This window comes from Mycena indigotica (genome assembly GCF_014461135.1).
Source record: "Mycena indigotica strain 171206Taipei chromosome Unknown Mind.scaff0004, whole genome shotgun sequence".
Taxonomy (NCBI): Eukaryota; Fungi; Basidiomycota; class Agaricomycetes; order Agaricales; family Mycenaceae; genus Mycena; species Mycena indigotica.
This window is the reverse complement of record NW_023503003.1, coordinates 2,486,818-2,501,703: the sequence shown is the minus strand read 5'-3', so window position 1 is coordinate 2,501,703 and position 14,886 is coordinate 2,486,818. Positions and strand designations below refer to the sequence as shown.

Here is a 14,886-nt window from a genome sequence, read left to right as displayed (position 1 = left end):
GACCACGCTAAGCAGCAGTGTAAAGTATTTGTAACTATGAAAGCAATATTTTCTGAATTTAGTGGTAAGCAATATTTTCTGAATTTAGTGGTATCGGCTATAAGGTGGATGGTTAATCTGCCCGTCCCAAGTCAAGTGCTCGTTCAACAGCCTGATGCTCCCGTCTGGGTCCCGAATTATGTCCCAGCGCCAGAGCGGCGGCTGCAAAGGCCCCCAGCTACTTCTCGTGAAGCTATCTGGCCGTAAGCTCCATTCAAACACCGCTAGTCCCGTGACCTGCGCCGCCAATGCCCGAACATAACGCGCTGCAGACTGGACTGTGGCTGCATACCAAGTGTCCATCGGTGTGGGGCTGTTTTCAGTCGGGGGGAATGGGCGGCCGTGATGATCCACAGGGAGCGGTAGTTCCAGGGAGGTCTCCCAATCGTCGGGGAGTATGCACGCCAGCTTAAGGGTCGTGAGATGATTCCACTTGGAAAGGCTTTGTCCCAGACGATCCTGTCGAGGTTAGAAAAGTGAGCACAGCGTAGCGAAGCGATGACAAACAAGGAGGGCCTCGGTCGTCTGCAGCGTCGTGCCGAGTAGTTTAAGATTGAGTTCGCCGCATTGAGGTAGAATAGTAGGGATCGCACCGAGAGCCATGAGCTGCGACAAGTTCAACAAGGCGGAAAACGACAGAGAGAGGCTCTGCAGGCCATGGTCATGGTCATGGACGGCAGCGCTCAATGGCCCGCGACGGGTAAACGACAAATTGTCGACATTGGCGAAATTGAACACTGCAAGACGGGTAGAAGCGGGCGCCAAGTTCAGTGGTGGTCCCTCCCACTGCAAAGTCGTCAAGTCGAGTCGCAGCTCGCGTCGCCGGAAGGCACTCGCAGCGACGATGAGTGCCAACGGGACAGACAGCTCAATAGGGTCAAGCGAAACCGCGTGCAAGTTTGGGTGTTCCGCTATGAAGCCAATTATGGCAGTCGGATGTGCAGCACAAGCAAACAACTCCAGATTTGTCAGTTCAGAGAAACGATGGCGCTCCAGGACAGCCCTTTCGAACCAGCGCAAGCCGTCGATAACAGTGAGGGTCTTCAGTGGCGCGCAGTCCGAGCGCGTGGAGTTCAAGGCGGGAAACGAGATTTTCCGGGGTTCTCCCTTTTTGAACATGGATGAAGAGGTGTGTCAATGCGGGGTACTGGGCGAAGAGAAAGGGCTGAGTCCCGTTCCAGCCGACTCGGACGGTTTCTATCTGGCTGCGAAGACGGCCCAGAACAGACGAGAGCTGCGTGGGGCCGAAACAAAAGTCGAGACAGTCCAACACTGTAAGGTTCGGCAGAAGATATAGAGCACAAGGAAACCGTCGGTGGGTGAATCTGACGCCTTCGTGGAAGGTGGTGCCAACAGGAAAGAGGTGAGAGTGAGATACGCGTAGCGCTCTAGATGCGTTGAGAGAATGCAAAAGCTGAGGGGAGCACCTACACGATCAAGGGGAAGTGGGGCTTGAAGTTGTCTAACACTCGCTCAAGACGACTGAGGGACGGGACACTAATTTGCGCATGTAATTGAGCCAATATCAACGCTCTGAATCGTCTATTCACTTTGGCTATGGCATATAGCGTCTGAAAGTGTCTAAAAATGAGTTAAACCAAGAAATGTAAACAAATGAGCGGCGCACTTTGGAATCAGCTTCCCTCCAGAAGATACGTATGATATTATTTCCTGTAGAATTTCGGTGGGCAAGTGGTCTAATGACGGTGCAGGTGCAACGGCTTGGAGGTCGCAGATCAAGAGCATTTCATCCACGTGACCGTGGCTGATTTTCCGCGCTTGTTGCGATGCTCAATTATGTGCTGTTGATATCACGACAAGGTGAGCTTGGCTGGGTGTTCACAGAGTCGGATAACCCTTGTGTCGTGTCAGGAAAAGTGCGCCTTGCCAAGTGGTACAAGACCATGCCTTCCAAAGCGAAGGCGCGAATAGTGCAAGATGTTACCACTCGGGTGCTTGCGAGGCGACCTCGAATGTGCAATGTGCTTGAATATAAGGACACCCGCCTCATCTATAGGCGCTACGCGTCGCTTTTCTTTGTTTGTGCGATAGACCCAACGGACAACGAGCTGATAACGCTCGAAGTCCTCCACCGCTATGTCGAAATTCTCGACCGTTATTTCTCCAACGTGACGGAGCTTGACCTGTCCGTCCTTGCTCTTCGGTCTTGCACTGTGGGCTAATCCACGACTCAAAGTATCTTCAACTTTCAAAAAGCTTACGCGGTAAATTCTTTACTTGGAGGCTTGATTTGACCTTCACACTCAATTTTTTTTAGGTTTTGGACGAGTTGGTGCTCGCCGGAGAGATGCAGGAATCCTCCCGGTCGAATACTCTACGCTGTGTGCAAGGTGAGCCCAAATTATCTGTTGATTGCTCATCAGCCGAATCTTATCTAGGTGCTGAAGCGTTTGAAGCAAACGAAGTGCTCACCCAAGTGCTCAAGGAGTCTTCACTTGTTTAAAAATAGGATATTTAACCATTATTTTAATCTATGGAAACGCTCCAGTCGCTGGGAATCTTGCCCCATTGCCTGCCAACGAGTTCTGTCCATATTGGCCGTGACACGGGACCCATGCCATCCTCTCCCGTTGGAATGTGGACGTCTTCGCCCATGTACCCAATCCTATTCACAGGGCTGATAACAGCAGCGGTCCCCGCACCAAACATCTCTACTAGCGTCCCTGCCTTCTCCGCTGCTTTGACCTCCTTCATCGTGACCGTCCTCTCTGAAACAACAAGCTTGTCCGAGAGCTCAGGAAGCTGTTTGACGCCAGAAATATGTTCGCGAGCCAGAGTGAGCACAGAGTCGCGAGTGACGCCAGGGAGGATCATTCCATCCAGCGGAGGCGTAACGAGTTCGAGTCCACCATCCGCAGTCTTGAACACAACAAACATGTTCATTGTGCCAACCTTTTCTCATAAGCTTCTGTACAAAGAAACTGCGGGGGAGAAGACTCACTTCCGTTAGCTCATGGTCTGGTCCGTGGAGCCATAAGTTTTGTGAGTAGCCAAGTGCAGCAACAGATTTTTGGGGCAATACGCCAGGGGCGTAGTTTACACCCAGCTTGTAAGCGCCAGTGCCTGTGCTACCATCAGCTAAAAGTGGGTTACTAGTGCATAACGAACCGCCTGGAGCCGCGCGAACAAACTCCGTCGTTCCATACAAGGCTACTGGTTTGAAGCCCGATGCGTAATATGGGCCGACAGGACTAAGGATAACGAAGAGAAGGGCCTCATTCGGAGGACCTACGCCGATCGCTTTCTGCGTGCCAACTCAATGATGATTCAGCTTCACGGATCTTGACTTGCGGGAAGTAAACATACTCAGTGTTGGGCGGACATAGAGACTGTGGCCTGGCTCTTTGGGGATCCAGTGCCTGTCGAGGGAGATAAGCCGCTTGATAAGGTCGAGCAATGCGTCCCCGTTGAAGGTCTAAAATTCTGAGAATATCCACCACAGACGGCGAGACTGATATATACCGGCAACGCAAGACGTTGAGCACTGTTGTTCATTCGCTTCATGTTCATGTCAGGACGGAAGAGAGTTACTTTGCCATGCTCGTCGCGGTAGGCTTTCATTCCCTCGAAGAGCGTCTGAGCATAATGCAGCACAGTCGCACTTGGCTCCATCTCCAACGGACCATCTAGCACAGGCTTAGAAAAAAGTAAAGCGAAGACGCGACGAACAAGGCTTTATTTCAGGCACGCCCCAACCAGAGACAGCATCCCACGGGATGGCCAACATATGGTCTGTCTAAAAAATTGTCTGAATGAGCATGGCAGATTTGCCCTGGAGCTGCACAACTAACAAACGTGCGACCAAAGACAAGTGATTGCGCTGGAGGTGGTGTCTTTGGGTTTGCGTTGCGCTTTATTTGGAGAAGGTTTGGCTAGGACAGATTGATTCGAGGGTCGTTGAATGTTTGCCATCGAGTTTTACCTGGATATCAGGTGTTGGAGGCATGAGTTCTCCCGTCATGGGATCCGGAATAGCGTTTTTTGTTACAAGGAACCGCTGGGAAGTCCATTGAGGAGAACGGTGGCGCGCGGCGCGGAGCAGTAATTGGTTCATGAGCAACCAGTGTGACTCGACTTTCGGTCCGGTCACAAAATCCTTTGACATTGATTAAATCTTGTACGTAAGAAAATCGTAAATCTAAGTACAACAAAAGTCTGTGTGTTCAGCTTCCACTTCTTCCTCTCGAGCGACTGCGTTTCTGTAGTATTTTTGCTGGTGGTGGAGGTGGTTTATCTACAGGAAGGGGTATTCGATCAGTGGACATTTCGTGCGAGCGCCCGCGCTCGAAATTTTCCGTCGCTCCTGTCAGAGATGCGACTAATTCCGGGGGCAGGCGGGGCACTGGTGGAATATGGTGCTGGTGGGGAAGGGGGTCTCTAGGTACAGAAGTAGAAGTGGTTGATACAGGTCGGCGCGCGTGGCCAAGGCTCGACTGTGAGGTCGATCGTCGAGGCGCAGCTGAATATCATTCAAAACAATATGAAGGCAGGGTATTTAATTACGTACAGCTCAACGGCCGGGGTATTGGTTGCTGTGGTTGTGGTTGTGGTTGGTAAGAACGGGTGGAAGTAAGCGCCCATTGATCAACAACGCTATACCGCTGTTGTGGCGGGTGGTTGGGGCCACTTTGAAACGCGAGGGGCTGGGGGAGGACAATTTGGACTTGGCTATGAGGGCCATGAGGAACACCACGAATTGTATTATGAGAACTCGATCCAACAGAGAGGGGTCGGTGGCGACGGGGGGGTCGTGAAGAGGATGATGGCCTGCGAGATTGATGGTGTAGAGAGAATGAGGAGTTCGTCGCAGAGATAATTGGTGGGGAGTCGGTTTCAACAGTCGACAGGGACGTGCTGCTGTTGTCGAAGGAGAGATGAGGTAATGCCAGGGAGGCCACGGATATGGGGTGTGCATCGTAGGACAGGTCCTCTGAAAGGGTTTCGCTCGCTTGAAAGCTGGCATGGCGGGACAGACTGTTGTCTGGCGGGACAAGCGACGACCGGCTTGTGCTAAAGGGCGCCAGAGACGCGGGGGCAGAGAGTTTTCCAGGGTCGTACCATGTCGGCTGGCGGGCCAGTTGGGACGAAGCAGTAACAATGTGAGGTTCGCGGTAACGAGCCAGCTCTTGTTTAGGTGGGAGAGGAACCGGCTTGTGGGTTTGTCGCAAACATCTCAAGTAGATGATGAGGAGAAAGATGAGAAGGCCAGCACTCGACGGAACAATGATCGCAATGAGCGTTGTTATAGGGAGTGGCATGAGTGGGCCAGAGGGGGAAGAGGGTTGGTTGGGCTTACAGCCCGTCCCAGATGGCAGTCGAAGACCAAATCTACGTGTCACGCCGTGACGCCCGATGCCCACTCCCTCGATTGTGTCGCAGTCCAAAGGGCCAAACCAACCAAACCTTGCCAAGCGGTTACTGTTCCCCAATTCTACTGGCGACATCCCTCCATTATTTTCGTCGCCAAATACGCCACCAGAGCTTACAGCCGAGGTCTATGATTTCATAGCGCTTGCTCTTCGCGCGTTTGTGAATCCATGGTGGACGAAAATCACTCGCTACGACAAGCAGTTTCTTCCTGACATAACAAGGATCCTTACCCATGTTGTGAGAGCTTTGGAAACACGCGTTCACGGCCGCGATCTTGCCCCCCTCGTTTTCCGCGATGTCCCAACCATTGTTACTCAGCATTACCGCGACTACCGTAATGCTGAAGCCAAGGCCAACTCTTCTTATGCTTCTGGTGGAGCCCTTCCCATCCCAGTCCTATTTCACAACCTCCAACCCCACATGGCAGTCTCCGCCGATGGCAGCATTGACGAAGAGTACATGCGTCAAATAATCGACCATATTCTAAAATCTTGCCTTCCCCCAGAAGACTATGCTCCAGACCCAGAGCGCTTTGTCATACGTGAAATAGTGCTCAAGATTCTTTTAAAGGACGTTATACCCAAGATCACCCAGCCATGGTTCATTCACAAAATTATCCTCGACCAGCTGGGTCAAGATGATATGGTACTCCCCGAAGTACGTCAGCAGGTTAAAACTGACCGTCTACTTAACTTACATCACCGCAGTCTCGACCAGAGTCCCCCGCCGCCTCTCCCCTTTCATTCCACACCCTGATTGTCGTCTTTCTATCAGCCATCCAAACATTGTCAGGCACCTGTCTCGCCATGATAAACGCGTACAAGCAAGCAGTCAGCACAATAAAGCGGGTGAACCAGACGCCCACCCGACCACCTATCAGCAGACGCGTTTCTACACCATTGCCTGTACCTCTTTCACCATCCATCTCAGCGTCCTCTTCGGTATCATCATACACACCCTCACAGGATACCACACTGACCTCCAACCCACCTTCTGCCCCCTTGACCAACGACTATGCGCTTCCAGCCTTGTACCTTGTTTCCGAGATCTTCTCCACACAAGCGCGAATGGCTGCATCGTCGATCATGCACCCCCTCCTGCTCCTCGCTGTCTCATTTACGCCATTCCTGGACCGGCAAGTTGCTACCCTTCCATTCGATGCTTCTGCTGATGTCGTTAACCCCAGACTACTCCCTTACCTTCTAATGCAGGCGCTTTCACCCAAGCTCCTTCTAACGACGATACGAAACGCGAAACGAACACTATTCCCTAATGGCTACCCAGCGCCCCCACCGATCGACCCAACCCTTGAGGAACAAGCACAGATGCGAGCTCGTTTACTTGCATATCGCGGCAAGTCGGGTTGGGGTATGTTTTTCTGGTCAACAACAATATGCCACAGTTGACCAAACGCTTAGTGGAAACCCACATTCTGCCCTTATTCCTGGGTCCCGACCCCAGCATGACCCTCGCAACAGCCATTGACCCGCTGTCGAGTCGCGAGTGTAATGTCCACTTGATCATGTTACTTCTGGATTGTATCATTGGGACTCTGTTTCCAGAGCTTTGGGGACAATAGATGACTTTCATGACGGAAGAGAGGCGCATTGATTGAGCAACCTCAAAGACAGCAACAGCAGCGGCAGCAGCAGCAGCAAAGATAATGTTACAAGCAAAGGCAAATTCAAGGCATTCCCATCCCGTCGTCGTCACCGTCTCCCCAGCCGCCAGCGACTTCCTCCTCTTCCAGGCCCGGTGAAGGCGGCCTTTCGTCTGGTGGGTCGAGGGGTAAGTCGGATTTGGTCAGTGTCGAATTGCTCGGAGCACCAGTGTACCACGAAATATGAACGGGTCCAACCAAAGAGATGTTCTGTCCTTTAGCGAGTCCCTGTTCGTTTGTTAGCAATGGCCAAAGGAGAAAATTGACACAAGTTGACCTGCTCAGCTGCTGCTCGGGAGTAGAAAGAGACCAGAATATCTCCATCATCTGCTGGGGCAACAGATTCCACCTGGCCCGTGGTCTTCAATGTTTAGATTAGTGCACTAAGTAAGAAACCACGGAAATGAAAACGTACGTCATACCAGTCCTTGACCGCTTGAAGACTGTCTTCTTTGGCACCCTTGACCAGAAGCTTCTTGGGCCGGTTATCGAGCTTCATGCTTCCTCGTGGGGGCCCGCCGCGCGCGAATGCACCGCCACGATAGAAACTCCGAGCTCCTCGCCCTCGTCCTCTATAACCACGATATGATGCACCATTCCACGAAGTTTCTGGGCCAGACTCTGACAATCCAAGACTGGCAGCCTGTACAAATGCGTCAGCTCAACTCAACTTAAGGAGGCTCAATCCGTTACCTCCTCCTTCAAGCGCTCCAACTTGGCCTTGAGATCTTCTGTTGTCTCCTCACTTTCAACCTTTCCCACCGCACTATGCAATTCGAGCTCCTTATCTAATCTCTCTCGCTCTTTCGATGCAGGGTCGTCAGCCTTTGGTGCCGAAGTCATTTCCTCCCCAAGCTTCCTTAGCTTCGCCATGATATCCTTCTTTTCGTCTGCAGAAGCAGTAGCCAAAGAAGCCATCAGCGCTTTCTGTTCGGCGATCTGTTTTTCGAGGAGTTGCTGCTTGGCTGCCAACGCCGTGGACGCTGTTGAAGCAGCTTTTCGTGGAACTGAAGATGTCGGTCTTGGGGCTGGAGGGGTGGGAACGGGTGGGTCGGGTTTAGTGGTGATATTGGCAACAATCGGCGCTGAAGCAGCAAGCATTCGGGCACCGTTCTGACCTTGGCCTTCCATCGGGCGGTGCCAAAATACTTTGACAAAACGATTGCCGAATACAGCGTCCTCCGATTTCCAGGCTGCACGGGCCTCGTCGTTATTCGAGAAACTGACCAACGCTTTTCCGCCCGAGGTGTCGATGGCGACATTAGTCACTGTCCCAAAACGTTTGAACCAGTCATTGACTGCTTCCAGACTGAGCTTTTCTTGAGGTATTTTCTCGACGACGAGAGTTTTATCATTGCGTCGCTCCCCGTTGAATTTATGGACTTCCCCGTTGAATACACCTTTCGTTCGCGGTGCGCCACGGCCACGGAATGGTAGAGGCCGACTGGGCCCACCCATAGGATATGAGTTATCGACATCCATTGGCATGTTGTTGTTGTAGTTTTCTGGCGGTATTGGGGTCATGAGTGGGGGTTGAGTTTGCGTTTGTGGGTCAATTGTCGGGGGTGTAAGGTCTTGGATAACGGGAAGCTCTCCAGAAGGAAGCATGGGGCCTCCATCCTGTTGTTGAGCGCGAGATATCAACGGGGCTCGAGGTTGTGGGCGGACAGCACCATTTGTTGGCCGCATATCCATTCGAGATTCATGGGGGTCGTATGCTGGAGTTGGGCTGACAAATCCAGCTGGGAACATCGGCATGAAGGGTACACCAGGCATTCCCCCACCATTGACAGCAAAAAGTTGTCCAGGAACTACAGCGTCTTCGCCATGGCTGAATTTGCAGTATGCTCCTCGAGAACAGTAGCCATTATCTTTAGTTATCGGTTAGGCAAGTTTTCAAGGGAAAAAAAAATCACTTGAAACGCACTGTGGTAATCTCTGCATATCCCTCGTTTTTGTTCAGGCGGAGCGTAGACGGGAGCGTTGCGTCTACCGCCGTTCATGTGCTGCGGCTGGTCACGATCCCGATAACCACTTGGGTTTATATCGCCCCTTCCTCCCCAGCGAGAGTCCCCGTCTCCATTACTCAGTCGAGGTCCCTTATTTGGTCTGTCGTCTAGCTGGTCGCCCTCAAAGCTTCGTTTGCGAGTACCACCTGGGGAAGATCCAACGTCGGGTGGCATGTCAGGATGTGTGGAGGAGGTAGGGAAAGCGGCGTAAGGAAGATATGATTTGGTGCGAATTGCAGTGAATAAAATATCGAGAAAGGGTCTGCATTCTGGGAAGGATTAGCGTATAAATTGACTATAACAAGGTTTGGTACACACCCTTCTCAAGAAACTCGTCCAACTGCACGGCCAATTCGTTGCGCATTTCAGATTCTGGCACATTATGCTTCAATAACGCGAGTATATAGTCAGCAAGGGCTCCGGGCTCCGCATCGCATCTGGATTAGATCATTAGAGTTGCCTTAAGCCGTGTGTCTAAAACGAACATAGGTTCGAGTGTGCGGACAAGCCATGGTTTTAGTGGAACTGGGTCGAAGTGCATGCCAAGTTTGGTTGCCGTGACAAGTTGTGACTCCGAAAATTAATCCTCATCCAGTTGTACAAGTCGTCATTGGAGGTATAGCACGTAGAAAAGAAAGACATTATGGAGGTGATGAGAAATGGTAAACTATGTAGGACAGCATGAAATTCCTTCCTCCTTAGCAGTTGCAGCTATAGCTTTGTGAGCTCTCCGCGTCGAGTTGGATCGGGTCCGGGTAGTCAACATACCTGTCAGATAGCGATTTGTTAGAAGGCGGGTTCAGGTCCACGACGGGAATATCTGACAAAGACTCTTCCTGCTCTTGCTGCAGGGCATTCTTGGCTACCGTCTGGAATGCTTGCTCAACGTTGATGGCTTCCTTCGCTGACGTTTCGAAGTACGGGATGTTGCCCTTTGACTGGCACCAGGTCATAGCACGCTTCTGGGTCACCTGAAGAAGAGAATAAGGGACAAGAGAAAGAAGATAGGATAAATACGTGCCTGTCGCTTGTTCTCCTCAACATCAATCTTGTTGCCCAACACAACGAAGGGGAAGTTCTCCGGGTCATGGGGGCTAGCTTGGATGAGGAATTCATCGCGCCAGCTGTCGAGCGTCTCGAAAGACTTTGCACTATTTACGTCGTAAACCAGCACACAGCAGTCGGCTCCTCGGTAGAATGCAACACCCAATGACTGGAAGCGCTCTTGACCGGCCGTGTCCCATAACTTTTTAAGGTGAAGTTGGAGGAATGATGATACCACAGAATGCCCAACGCACCTGCATCGTGACGAGTCGGTCGTCAACCATGACTTCCTTTGTTAGACTGCGGGCGGAGTTAGACGTAGTGGAGCTTAGGGCTGAGAGAACACACAAGTCTGCGCCAATTGTCGCCTTATATTGATTGCTGAACCGTTTGTTCACATACTGGTTCATGAGAGACGTCTTGCCGACGCTAGAAAGTTACATGTCAGGAGCTGGGGCTTATGACCGCGCAGTTAACCAACCCGCTGTCGCCGAGAATGATAACCTAGAGTTGAATATTAGCAAGGAACAAGCAAGAGGGCAGAAGAGGGGAAAAAAGAGGCTCACCTTGAGCAATACGCGGCCCATACCTGACATCAAGTGGGCGTTGAAGCGATAAGGTGTCACACGGGTGGTGACTTCAACTCGTCCCTCGTCATTCAAATGGCAGAGCCTGCCTGGCAGGAGTCCATCCGCCTTCGTCTGACTGAGCGCAATACCCGCGAGTCATCTTTTGCGCCAATAATCGAACAATGTAGTCTTCCGATTCCTGCCTCAATGAATGTTGACTCTGGTTTTCAGATCGAAAGTTGGCCCAACAAGCCAAACTCTTGAAGGAGCGCAATGCCTCTCTTCTGCGGGCTGTTGGTACAGCCCGTTCTGGCCCGACAACTCCAGGCAACTCAGGTACTCCAACACCTGGCGAAGAGTAAGCAGCATGCGGATGTTTACAATGCCAATGCTTATGAAACGATCAGCAATCCCGTCCGAGCGGCTTATATGGCCTCTCTGGAGTCGCAGATATCATCTCTACGTGATGAACTGGCCACAGTCTACAAAACACAAGGCCAGAATGCCCAGAGACTGCTTGCCATGAACGAGACCCTGCGAGAAAAGGAAGAACTGTCTCGAGTTGATTCAGAAGCACTCAGGAAAACCCGAGACGAGCTCACAGTCCTTCGACGCAAGGTTGACCAACACAATGAGCTCATGACAGAGAAAGATCGGACTGTACAGGCAAGTTTTTATTTCGCGTTATTATTGGCGTTTGCTCATCAATATGTAGATTCTCCACGATGAAATCAGCACGTTGCAGCTAGAGCTTGGCCAGATCGAAGACCGAAATCAAACCCTCACTAAAGATAACGCAAAATTGTTACAACGCTGGTTGGATGCCAAACAAAGCGAGGCTAACAAGATGAACGAAGCCAACGAGTTTTATGAGGACATGCGCTCTCGCCATCAGACAGTGCTTACATGGCGCGACGGGGCTGATGGAAATGGCATAGACTCTGCTTCACAATCGTCGGTGTCGGGAAACGGGGAGGAGGAGGAGACAGAACAGCCGATAAAGAAGACGGATGGGACGCAATCTCCAGCGGCGAAGGGCATGGATCTGACGCCGAATGGCTAATAGTCGACGACTAATTTCACAACTCTGTTCTCCTCCATACCCCGCTTTTAATTCTATATCCTCAATAAACGGACGGCAGAAAAAAGACTTTGATTGTTCAGGAAACTGACACTGAGTAAAGAGAACTGGAGATACATATGGTCAAGTATTTTTGGGGCGGTAATGGAAATAGCTCGAAAAAGTAGGGCAATGAATGTTGAGGGATTGAGCTACACTTTGAGGGAACTTTCTATTAGTACACTTAAGGACCTTGCATTTGAGCCTCTGCGCCTTGTTGCTGGCCATAATAGCCTGTGAAGAAAGAAAAAAGTGAGCAAATAAATATACTGCAAAGCCGGAATAAACGAACCACCCCAGTAATTGGAATAATACGAGTTAGGATCGGCACCCCATTGGGCCTGGCCGGCTTGACCAGCGAGTGCGTTCGGATCAGTAGAAGGTTGGCCAGCACCAGCTCCCAAACCAAGACCAGCAGCGCCCGCTGGCTGAGGCATACCAGGCGAACCAGGAACTCCAGCGCCACCAGCTTGATTGAAACCGGGGTAAGCGCCAAAACCATATTGCCCGTAGGAAGCTGCCTGTGGCATGCCATACATGGGCTGAGACGAAGAAATTAGTCAGGCATCAGATGGGAAAGAAAAACATACAAGATTTCCGTAGGGGTTGGCGTTGGTTGCAGGACTCATGGGTTGGCCTCCAGTACCATCGTTTCTATCTTTGCCCCAGCTACACTTGATAGGACGACCGTGGACATTCTGGCCTTGCAATTGTACGATGGCCTGAGCAGCGTGCTCGTGAGTGTCGAGTTTGACGAAAGCGAAACCACGATCAGCCTGCATGCGAATTTCGGACAAGTAGCCGATGGATTGGAACAAGGGAATAAGGTCGGCCTGGGTGCAGTAGGGTACCAAGTTTCCGACATAGACAGTGCTGTTATAGGCAGGAGTTTGCGACAGAGTCGCTTCGTAGGACATGGGTCCGCCTTGGAAATTCATGGGGGCAGCAGCCGGAGCACCGCCACCCATTCCCATCGGAGAGGCCATTCCGGTTCCGGCCGGTCTAGCAGGAGCTGCAGCAGGCATTGGGGGCATGGGTGAACCCGTAGTTCCTCCACCTTGAGTTTTCTGGTTGGCCCAGTTGACACGGATGGCACGTGATCCGAGCCATTCACCATTCATCGTCGCAATAGCCTGCTCAGCATCCGTCTTGTCGCGGAAAGCAAGGAATCCATAGCCACGGGACTTGCCAGAGTTCATATCCCACATAACTCGAGCATCGGACATAGTGCCGAACGCACTAAAAGCCTTGCCAAGAACTTCGTCATTGACCTCAGGGCTCAAATCGCCGACGAAAACGTGGTAATGACCAGTAGTATCTTCCTTGTTTTGCTGGCCTTGGTACGCCCAGTTGACGCGGATCTCAGTATCGAAGATTTTGCGGCCATTCAAGGTCTGGAGGGCAGTTTCTGCTGCACGCATGTCCATGTACTCGACGAAACCGTAGTTGAGGCCTCCATGCTGGTAGTTGCGGTCGGGAATGATTTTTACATGCTGGACTGGGCCAGCGACAGCGAAAATCTCGGTGAGCATGTACTCAGTCACTCGAGGACTCAAGTTCCCGACATAAAGATGAGCTCGTCTCTAGGTGACGATGAGGCTAGCGTAGACGCAAAAAAAGTAAAGCACTCACCGGAGCCTCAGCCACACTCATCATATTCATGTTTGGACTGGAAATAGGAAGGGAAATGAGATGCTGGTGACACGAATAAGTGATAGTCGATGGGGAGAGTGAAAGGGACTACGCACGAAAGACCGATATCAGAATACAGTCAGAAACAGAGGGAGGAGAGAGACAGAGGAGAGGAGAGACGGAGAGAGACGGAGAGAGAGAGAGAAACCGAACCGAGCTGGTGAGGTCAAGAGCAAAGCTGTTTCACAAGTTCACACGGATTGATCACACACTCGGCAAACAAACAACGCAACTCAGATTTGACCTACTTAGGTACTTGTAACAACAAATTACCAGAGCTAGCAGGAACATAAGAGATCCCCGGGTTACTCGACAGTGATTGAACAATGGCTTTTGCCGCCTCAATCTTTCGGAATGCCACAAATGCCTCCCCAGCCCGTTCCAATGCTTTAGAAATAGTGGCAGCAGCTTCAGCCTCACCCTCTGCTCGAATAACGGCCGCTTGTCGTTCTTGTTCTGCCTATAGGTTCTGTCAATTACGCGCCCAGTCGTAGTGATAGGACAGATACCTTTTCGACGATGAACTTGGCTCGTTCCGCGTCTTGTTGTGCAATCTGTTTGGCCTCAACAGCTTGCGTGAATTCCTTGTGGGCTATTAGAATGTAATGTCAAGTTAACACACGCGACTGACCTTTCCGAACGTCAGGTGCGTAATTGAAACATCCTCCAACTTGATATTGAACTCTCCAGCACGGTGAAGTAAATCAGCTCGGATTCTTGACGACACCTGAGCAATTGTCACCCACAGACCAATGAGATGGATGGAATACGTACGACTTCACGCTGTGTAATGAGCTCCGCCGCGTCGAATTGGGCTACAATGCTTTTCAACACTTCGTTTCCAATCGAAGGCAAGACACGCTCGTCATAATCCATGCCGAGACTTTGGTAGATTTTTGGAAGATGGGAAACGTCGGGACGGGACAGGACTCGAAGAGTAATAGAGACCATTTGCAGGTCCTTAGACCCAGTGGTCGTAGAAATATTCTATATGAACAGGTTTAATTGGCCGGAAGAGTGCTTAATGAAAGACACTCACCCGTGGCTTGATGCGACAGTCATATAGAATAGCCCGCTGTAGCCACGGTATCAAGAAGTGGGTGCCCTCACTTGTGGCCTATGGTTGTTGGTGAACGAAGGCAAAACAGTAACCACTAGTCAAACCTTGTCTTGCACACCGGAGAAGCGGTCAAACATCACAGCTCTATAGCCACCAGGGACATCATAGATGCTGGCGCGTCCAACAACGAGAGCTGCCCCGAGAGGGATAGCAACTTTGAGTAATGCACTCTGCGCCGACATAAAAGTTCACGCGTCGCTCGGCGGATGTGACATTGTGTGACATGTCAAAAACACAACTTG

General features: G+C 51.3%; 9 protein-coding genes across 9 annotated transcripts; 3 read left to right on the top strand and 6 right to left on the bottom strand.

Moving 5' to 3' along the window:
- Positions 1–84: 84 nt before the first annotated feature.
- MIND_00462200 (uncharacterized protein) lies at positions 85–1,158 on the bottom strand (the record flags this gene model as incomplete). The annotated part of the gene is made up of 2 exons (XM_037361432.1): positions 85–498; positions 547–1,158. The coding sequence occupies 2 exons, from the start codon at positions 1,156–1,158 to the stop codon at positions 85–87; spliced, it is 1,026 nt and encodes a 341-aa protein (XP_037221724.1).
- Positions 1,159–1,826: 668 nt separating this feature from the next.
- MIND_00462100 (AP complex subunit sigma) lies at positions 1,827–2,503 on the top strand (the record flags this gene model as incomplete). Its single annotated transcript, XM_037361431.1, has 4 exons — positions 1,827–2,185; positions 2,237–2,264; positions 2,318–2,390; positions 2,439–2,503. The coding sequence occupies 4 exons, from the start codon at positions 1,827–1,829 to the stop codon at positions 2,501–2,503; spliced, it is 525 nt and encodes a 174-aa protein (XP_037221723.1).
- Positions 2,504–2,526: 23 nt separating this feature from the next.
- On the bottom strand, positions 2,527–4,123 carry MIND_00462000 (Branched-chain-amino-acid aminotransferase; the record flags this gene model as incomplete). The annotated part of the gene is made up of 8 exons (XM_037361430.1): positions 3,983–4,123; positions 3,852–3,932; positions 3,730–3,796; positions 3,523–3,686; positions 3,367–3,475; positions 3,169–3,315; positions 3,002–3,123; positions 2,527–2,952 (listed from the first exon to the last, which is right to left on the bottom strand). The coding sequence occupies exons 1-8, from the start codon at positions 4,112–4,114 to the stop codon at positions 2,527–2,529; spliced, it is 1,248 nt and encodes a 415-aa protein (XP_037221722.1). The 5' UTR covers positions 4,115–4,123.
- Positions 4,124–4,223: 100 nt separating this feature from the next.
- On the bottom strand, positions 4,224–5,318 carry MIND_00461900 (uncharacterized protein; the record flags this gene model as incomplete). The annotated part of the gene is made up of 2 exons (XM_037361429.1): positions 4,224–4,519; positions 4,568–5,318. The coding sequence occupies 2 exons, from the start codon at positions 5,316–5,318 to the stop codon at positions 4,224–4,226; spliced, it is 1,047 nt and encodes a 348-aa protein (XP_037221721.1).
- Positions 5,319–5,412: 94 nt separating this feature from the next.
- MIND_00461800 (PXA domain-containing protein) lies at positions 5,413–7,009 on the top strand (the record flags this gene model as incomplete). The annotated part of the gene is made up of 3 exons (XM_037361428.1): positions 5,413–6,087; positions 6,138–6,798; positions 6,849–7,009. The coding sequence occupies 3 exons, from the start codon at positions 5,413–5,415 to the stop codon at positions 7,007–7,009; spliced, it is 1,497 nt and encodes a 498-aa protein (XP_037221720.1).
- A 105-nt stretch (positions 7,010–7,114) lies between these two features.
- On the bottom strand, positions 7,115–9,640 carry MIND_00461700 (uncharacterized protein; the record flags this gene model as incomplete). Its single annotated transcript, XM_037361427.1, has 7 exons — positions 7,115–7,318; positions 7,368–7,451; positions 7,506–7,733; positions 7,784–8,961; positions 9,018–9,368; positions 9,418–9,536; positions 9,585–9,640. 7 exons carry the CDS (start codon positions 9,638–9,640, stop codon positions 7,115–7,117), a joined length of 2,220 nt encoding a protein of 739 aa, XP_037221719.1.
- Positions 9,641–9,797: 157 nt separating this feature from the next.
- On the bottom strand, positions 9,798–10,739 carry MIND_00461600 (Ras-related protein rab7; the record flags this gene model as incomplete). The annotated part of the gene is made up of 7 exons (XM_037361426.1): positions 9,798–9,810; positions 9,868–10,070; positions 10,121–10,345; positions 10,398–10,443; positions 10,492–10,572; positions 10,625–10,647; positions 10,710–10,739. 7 exons carry the CDS (start codon positions 10,737–10,739, stop codon positions 9,798–9,800), a joined length of 621 nt encoding a protein of 206 aa, XP_037221718.1.
- A 66-nt stretch (positions 10,740–10,805) lies between these two features.
- Positions 10,806–11,775, top strand: MIND_00461500 (Autophagy protein 16; the record flags this gene model as incomplete). Its single annotated transcript, XM_037361425.1, has 4 exons — positions 10,806–10,896; positions 10,944–11,070; positions 11,120–11,378; positions 11,428–11,775. The coding sequence occupies 4 exons, from the start codon at positions 10,806–10,808 to the stop codon at positions 11,773–11,775; spliced, it is 825 nt and encodes a 274-aa protein (XP_037221717.1).
- A 241-nt stretch (positions 11,776–12,016) lies between these two features.
- On the bottom strand, positions 12,017–14,826 carry MIND_00461400 (uncharacterized protein; the record flags this gene model as incomplete). Its single annotated transcript, XM_037361424.1, has 10 exons — positions 12,017–12,066; positions 12,125–12,374; positions 12,423–13,415; positions 13,465–13,527; positions 13,781–13,984; positions 14,034–14,108; positions 14,156–14,251; positions 14,299–14,511; positions 14,564–14,641; positions 14,689–14,826. The coding sequence occupies 10 exons, from the start codon at positions 14,824–14,826 to the stop codon at positions 12,017–12,019; spliced, it is 2,160 nt and encodes a 719-aa protein (XP_037221716.1).
- Between the last annotated feature and the right edge of the window lie 60 nt (positions 14,827–14,886).